General features: G+C 34.5%; 1 protein-coding gene across 1 annotated transcript; it reads right to left on the minus strand.

Annotated features, from left to right (window-relative positions):
- Window positions 1-291: 291 nt before the first annotated feature.
- LOC135694759 (uncharacterized) lies at window positions 292-7,557 on the minus strand. Its single transcript, XM_065213627.2, has 4 exons — window positions 7,305-7,557; window positions 3,012-3,328; window positions 2,212-2,705; window positions 292-1,136 (listed from the first exon to the last, which is right to left on the minus strand). The coding sequence occupies exons 1-4, from the start codon at window positions 7,540-7,542 to the stop codon at window positions 824-826; spliced, it is 1,362 nt and encodes a 453-aa protein (XP_065069699.2). The 5' UTR covers window positions 7,543-7,557; the 3' UTR covers window positions 292-823.
- Between the last annotated feature and the right edge of the window lie 293 nt (window positions 7,558-7,850).

Below are 7,850 nucleotides of genomic sequence, written 5' to 3' on the forward strand. Positions count from 1 at the left end.
GCATCGATCTAGCATTTTGTAAACATCGACCATAACCTAGGCCTACTTCCAACAACACTAAAACATATTGGTTTGATTGGCGGCATTGTGTTTTTTAAAAGGTCATCTTTACTGGAAGCTTTGACACTTTTTTCTTGACCAATAAAAATCAGGTTGCTGAACTTTGTGAAAGGCAATTGCTATAATAAGTCAGTAGAAGGTTGAGTATCACTGTCGATACAACTCACAATGAATCAGTCGCCTTGAATTATTTCCGCCTTCTCGTACTAGAGATTGCTGAATACAGATAAGTTTTTTAAAATTTTGAAAAATTTTTTTATTAAAATACAATGCTACCTTGTCATCCAAATTAACTTAATACAACACAACAGTATACCAAACTTGATTCTAAGCAAATTCTCCAAATTCTCATATAACTTAAAATAGCACAGAAAAGCGGAGAAAATCATACCGGGATGATATGGTTTCGATTATCTAGAAATTTTCAAACTTTGTGGTACTAAATGTGTATCTGATTATTCTCATCTACATATAATCAATATATCTAAAACAGGTATAGAGATAAGGAGAACTTGTCAATAGGTTAAAACATGGGCTAAAAAATACAGTCCAATAATTAGACAATGACATCTCTCTACAAGTAATCCCCAACATCAATTTTTTAGATAATATTTCAAGACATACCAGTCTTGATACTTGATGCAAAAATATTATAATCCAAAGACGTATTATATTTTATATGTCTGTCATGTTCTTACTATTATGAAAATATTCTCTTTCATATACTTGCATTCACTTTATTAAACAAAAAACAGCCGATAAGTTATGACTGAATTGGCAACTTTACATTCATTTCCGCGCATACCTCCTTTATGCAAGTCAGCAAATACTCCATATCAGATGGAAACAGATGCCCAATGTTGCCAATTCTAAAACAGTCTGCTTTGGTGACTTTTCCTGGGTATATTACTTGTCCTTTGTCACTTAGTTTCTGATAGAACTGTTTAAAATCAAAGCTCTTATCTTCTGGGAAGAAATAAGACGTTATGATATACCCTTTGTGGCTATCATCAAGAAACTCTTTGAACCCCATTTCTCTCATACCGTGGCGAAGAACTTCGCGATTTTTCTGATATCTAAAAAAGAATTTTCATATAATCATGATATGATAAAACATGATAGAAAGCTATGGCGACGTTCGAAAATTGGAATCGCTTTTAAAACAGAAATTTAAGAGAGCAAACCAATGCAAGTATATGAAAAGTTAAGTAGTAGCTCATTGAATCACAAACTGGACAAATAAATAAAACAAAACATGCTGTGAATCGAGCTTTGTCAAAAAATGGATAATAATGAATAGCAAACAGTATCTACTGGCTTCATATCAAACGTAAAGATATCCAAAAACGAATCAGTCTTATGAAGAAACAACTTGATATCGATTTTAAAACCACAGCTTCAGGAGAAAGAAAGATGAAATCATATCTATCCTTTCAAAAAGTATAAATGTTTAACGGCACTATAAAATTTCACTTTATCCACTAGCTTTTATCTAGCCGAAATGTATAACGTAATATTTCTCAAAATATTGCAATTTGGCGTCAATACAGCCAACATACTCCTGTATAACTTACTTCTGCTTAAGGAAAATATTGTGGCGATTTCATAAAAAAACATTTTAGCCCTATATTTTCAGAAAGAAGTGAAAGAAGTAAAAGATAACGGATTTATGATCCGATGTAAATTTATCAAATCGAATGTAACTTTAGAAGTTTTTAAGTTAACATCTATTGAGCAAATTTTCCATTAGTTGAGAATAACATAGCTGGATATCAAGATGTAAAGATGAGCGAACGGTAACAAAATTTCATATTTGATTTAAAAACTTTTCCCTGATATCTATTTATGCTAAAAGATATGATTTTAAAGATTTTTGGGGAGTTGTTTCCTTTCTTTTAAAAAGCAATTGGACGTAAAAAAAGGTTTATGTTGAAAAAATAGTAATCACAGATCCCAGTAATCACAGATCTCAATTTTTGCTCTCCAGTCACTCCAAAGACAATTAATACATAAAAAGTCGCATATCTATTCTACTTTTGCTATATACTTAAAAACTTTCGCAAAAATTGACTGATTGTCCTTCGCTATTTTTATGAAAATGGCCATAGAGATCTCGATATCGACAATGTTAGATATTGACAAACAGCTTACCTTGCAGAGCGACCAGGAATTTGACCCTCCTCTTCCAACTCTTGAAGAGCTTTCTTGAATGCAAGCATTGCATGGGTAGGTGGTGTGAATCTAAACTGACCGGTTTTTTCTAAACTGTCATACTGCTCAACAAGATCGAGACTTAGGCTTCGGGCGAATCCTTTACACTTCATCAATTTTTCAATGTTTCCAATTGCATATGAAAAGCCAGGAACGCCCTCAATGCATTTATTTGCAGAACTCACCATGAAATCAATTTTGGCTTCATTGAGATCTAATGGAATGCCGCCAAAACTACTCATGGCATCAACAAAAAAGGTGGCATTAGGATTTATTTCAGAAATGGCCTTGCCCACTTCTTCAACTGGATGGATGACACCAGAACTTGTTTCGCAATGAACCATGCTAACAGTTGTTATGTCTGGATTCTCCTGAAGAATTTTACGAACCTCATTTACATCTGCCTTGTTATGTTCAGCCCCTTCAAGTATAATCTAAAAGCAAAGAAAGTTATGAAAAACTGCCAGAAAAATTCTTGATAGAGAGTATGGACAAATTCAAATAGGAAAATAAACAAAACATAAGAAAGTTTAAAATTACCTCATTACTCAAGTAATACAAAAATGTGGTCATAAACAAACAAATATGGCTAAAAATGAAAAAAAATATCATATAAATTTATGACACATGGACCTTTAATCACAACCCATGAAATGCTTGATTGATCTCTTTCAAGAGAAGCATGGAAACTGCTAGCTTGATATTCATTGCCCTTAACCATAGCAGAAATTACAACACACCTTGTCACACTGCATATAGTCTACTATCTGGATCATTCTTCTGCCATATGCACCATTAACAAGAATTAGCACTTTACCATTCTTTCTAGGAACAACTGTGCTAAGAACAGCTTCCACTGCATATGTTCCACTTCCTTGTACTGGTATTGTAGCAAATGTATCTGGGCTTACACAAGCAAGTTCTAGAAGTCTACTTCTGATAAACTTCACAGTATTCATGAACTGGACATCTCTTGATCCAAGATCTTGAAGCATAGCTGCCTTTGTTTCATAGCTCACACCAAGTGGGCCAGGTGTAAACAACTTCTTCTGTGGAGCTGAAAACAAGATATTATCTAAGTTAAGTAGCAACCAGGTAAAAATTTTGGTAAACATTTTCATAAGAATCAGGTTCCAATAATCATATTTGCAATTTTAAAAAGCTTACTTTTAAAGAGTTGAAAAGGTTTACTATAGTCAGTCTAATTAGCACTGAGGGCGCTCATTTAATTCTTGGCCTCAGAGAGGAGGTACACATTTGAGGGGAGTGCTCATTAGAAAGGGGCATTAATTGAAAAAAAATAAAAATCCATCAATAAAATAACCCAGCTTAGAAATCACCCTTTTTATAGGCAAAGCCTTCACAATTCAAATTCTTCCAATTTCAGAACCCTAATCAATTTGCATAAATACTGTTGTGGCATCTTGAATGTCTAAATTGGCAATACCATAGTCATTCAAATTTCTGCTCAAAAAGGGGACCCTTGTTGAAATGGGGTGCTTATTTGAGAGAGGGTGCTCATTAGAGAGAAAACGCTTAATATTTGATGAACGACTCTCTAAATTGGCTTAATTGTATCAAGTATACTGTAGATAAATAAGGGATTTCGTTTCGGTTTTTCCTTTTCAATCATGAAATAAAATATAGAAAATGTGAGCAAATCTAGAAAATCTAGGGTTTTCTGACCTGACTTCCCAACACATACTTCTTGTGATTCATCACAAAGGTCATATGTAGATACGGGTATCAAAGATGTTGAAACATGCATAAAGCTGTTTACTTTAGAGTTCCTCCTATTGTTCTTGTCCTTTTCATACCTCTCCTGCAAAAGTTTATTCTCCACCTTCCAATCAACATTTGTTAATAATTTTACATTAACTCTATTCAGATTCTCATTAACAAATTTGAACAGCTGCAAATTTGTTGGGATTTGATTATCAGTAGGGGGTTGAAGGCTTGAATGAGATGCTTCATGTTTAATTGCTCCTCCAATTCCATCAGATTGACCCTTGTCATGACAAGTGGAAAAAAATGCAATTCTGCAGAGACTCTAAAACTTTTTCATGCAGGCAAAGGCAAATTTTTAAGGTTTTTATACCTCCCTGCAAGAACATCAGAGAAGTAGAAGATTTTCGAGATTGGGTAAAAATCATCTTTTTAAGTGCTTTATTAAGTGCCTCCAAAATAAATGGACTGCAGTTGTGCCATGTGTGGTGCAACCAGATATTGTGACAAAATTGCTTTGCTGAAGTTTCTCCTCCTTTTTATAATAATACACAATAGGGTATAGTGTATCCATTGAATTATTCCAGTAAAAGAACTGAGCATCATCTTGAACGACAAATTGATAATTTTCAGATTCACCAATCACAATAAATTGTCCTTCTTGAAGAGCCTCCATTCTGTTTTCCAAATATCTGATTGATGCTTGCGATAAAGTCATGCTATTCAAGATGGTCCTGTTTACCTTTAACTTATCAAAGAAATCCTCTTTAAGTGTGATTGTTTCTGAGTTGACCTGTCTGTTGAGAGCCACTGCTTAAACAGTATCTTATCAATGCTCATGTTGTCATTGTAATACTAAATGAGTATTTATATAAGAAGCCCTATACCAGAGCAGCTCACCCACTTTGCGGAAAACATCATTGTGGCAAGGGTGGGCTGCACATTATTTTTGGCAAATACATTGCTATAATGAATAAGAGGGTAAGGGGATTGTCATGAGCTACAATTTTCCCCATTAGTGAATCTTGCAATTTTCCATTGTTATGAGCAATTCACACACATGGAGAATGAATGCCACTTGCTCCCGCAAGTACAAAAACTCTTTTAGGTGCAACATTTCCTTAAACTAATCTTTCTTGAAGATTATAATAATTACTACCCTTTTTTGATAAAGCCAATGCTACCCTTTTTCTTGGCATTACTCTACTGACTGTATCATCTCTAAAAATTTGTTTAACAAGTGATACTATTGATTGGTAACCATTTTGGTTCAGTAGTTGCCATTACACCTTTACCATATGATAAGTGCTTAGTTTGCACTTCCATTGTTGCAACCCGCTTCTTGTATCTCAAATACTGATGTCTCTTGCAGTTGCTGATTAACCTTTTTGCCGCAACTGGTGCACAATTTATCCCAGAGCTTCACCAGACTTTGGTATTTTCTTATTTGTTCTGTTGCCAAAGGTCTAAGGCCACTAAATCTTCTTTTTCGGTGTTCCTTAAAAGGGTCACAAGAGCACAAGAGTACTTTTTATTTTTCACCAGTAACATTGGTACAGTGCTCCATATTGACCTGTACAGTGCTCCAGATTGACCAGTACAGCGCTCCAGAAATAATGTTGAAATTTGGTAGTACAGGATCATTGGATATGGACACCTTCGATAGGTTTTAAGTATGTTGGACTTATTGTTTTTAACTGTGTATTTTGGGTATTTTGCTATATATCATTCCATTTTGTTTTGCTATGTTTTGTTTTATTTTGTTTGGTTTAGTCTTGCTGGTTACAATAAGCCCTAATTTTCCATTCTCGAGGAATATTAAATTTCAAATGCTATCATTGATGGAATTAGTTAAAGCTAATTCCTCACTTGCCAAAGAGACATTAGCTGATTACTAGAGAGAGTTTTAGTTAAATAAGAGTCATGGTTGTTGATTTACTACCACAAGGCAATATCATTGGAGCCATAAATCTCTAGCCCTAACTTCATTGAGAGAAAAAGTTTGTTCAGGGTCTTGAATTATGGCTAGGATACTTGGATGATCCTCATGTAGGCTTAAATTAACCTATTTCTTGATCTTAACAAATCAAATTATAAATAAAAAAGATTCTTAAAAGTTTTTTCTGTTAGCTCCCATTGTGACTTGGCCCTTCTAAAAATAGTGGCACTTTTGCCCTATTCTCTTCTAGGCACTTTGTGAACTGTTTTAACAAAATATCTATTCTTTAGTTAAACTACTACAAATAAATTAAGCTATCCTGACACATATATCCCTAAATCTATACTACATAAATTGTAAATCCTTGAGTTTAAGCGAATATTTAATACTGTTCCTGATAGGATGGGTGCTTTCAAGTAGGGCACTCATTCAAGAGAGGCTTAGAGTACTGTAGAGAAATTTGTATTTTATGGGGCATCTGTCTTAAAAGTCTTTAATTCTGTCCACCCTCTCTCCCTACATCACAGCATTGTTAATGTATTGCCCCTTTTATGGGACAGCTCATCAATGTAACAGTCTTTTTTGGATAGCACTTTGTGTGAGAAGAATCAGTTTAGGGATGTGATATTTAATTGATTTTACTGTTACACAGTTCTAACATAATCATGTGATTCTTTATAAATGATTTCAAACAAATAAAAACAGCTCTGAAAAAAAAACCAGACAGGACCAACAAGGGGGGCAGGGGGTGGAAATGGACCGAGTGCTTTGTGGTCTAGGGAGCCTCATAAAATAATGAATTCCTTGAAAATAGTAAAACGTTTCGAAGGATTGCAAGAAAATGACTGGAAGACCTGTTTTGAAATTTACTTTGCTGGCAGAGGAACTTCCCCTTTCAATTTTGCCCCAGAGCCTCCAAATATCGAAAATTATTTCAGACTCAGCAACATTCATAAGCGATAAAACATTAAAAATAAACAACAAGAGCAGAAGAAACAATGAATTAGAGCAATGGTCTCCAGCACGTAGATATTAAACCTTGCAGTGACAAGCATCAAATAGCCAAACATTTGCTGGAATGACAGCATAGCTCTGGAAGCAGCTTGAATTTTAAAGGTGTTGGGTTCGATTTGGATCAAAATAAGTTACCAATTTAGATAACTAATATTGTTTATTTAATTAAGATTAAGTTTTAGTCTTCTTTTAAAATTTGCTAGCCCTATCGACATCAAGGCTTGAATACTTTGCTACCTTGTTGTATGATATTCCATTATTTAGTCGGGGTAAGAGAGAGAATCGAAAAAATCATAACATCATCACGTGTCTAACAAGAAGCGTCATTACATCGATTAATCGCGCAACATGTTACCTTCAGGATGTTTTTGAAGCATAGTAGCAGAAGTTGCGATTGGTCGACAGTTGTTCAGCATTTTGGAAATGCTTCTACCAGGCAGCAAAAGCTTTTGCACAGATCTCCGCAACATCCTTGCTGCCGATAAATAATACAATACACCCTTTGCCACAAGCGCTGCCAGTGGAACCCAGCTCGAGATCCGAATGCGAAAAAGAGGCCCTTTGTCTCCTGAGAATGGAAAGTTGTCAACCATTCTTCGTCTAGTCTTGATCTCTCCTGGCAACTATATTCTTTCAAAACTTTTCTAGAAATTCGTAGCTTGTGTTCAATTATAGATATTTTTAGAGACAGATGCTAAGTAAAATGCATATATAACTATCGATAAAAAATGCGTTTCATAATTCAAATATATAAATTATTAAAAGTTAATGCCTAAATCTTACAGTGCAAAGCAGTTTTGCGAACATGCTCATATTAGAAAGCAAGAGGGTTTTGAAATCTATTTTGATATTTTTTATTTTTATGGCTGTATTCAGAAAACCAAAGGCAATGAAATGCCAA

This window comes from Rhopilema esculentum, chromosome 10 (genome assembly GCF_057945365.1).
Source record: "Rhopilema esculentum isolate cy_ngs chromosome 10, ASM5794536v1, whole genome shotgun sequence".
Classification (NCBI taxonomy): Eukaryota; Metazoa; Cnidaria; class Scyphozoa; order Rhizostomeae; family Rhizostomatidae; genus Rhopilema; species Rhopilema esculentum.

Coding starts and splice junctions, on each gene's coding strand:
- LOC135694759 (XM_065213627.2), bottom strand. CDS start 7,542: ATGGTTGACAACTTTCCATTCTCAGGAGACAAAGGGCCTCTTTTTCGC. Junction 3,329..7,304: donor GCTTCAAAAACATCCTGAAG/GTAACATGTTGC, acceptor TCTTGTTTTCAG/CTCCACAGAAGAAGTTGTTT. Junction 1,137..2,211: donor ATTCCTGGTCGCTCTGCAAG/GTAAGCTGTTTG, acceptor ATTCTTTTTTAG/ATATCAGAAAAATCGCGAAG.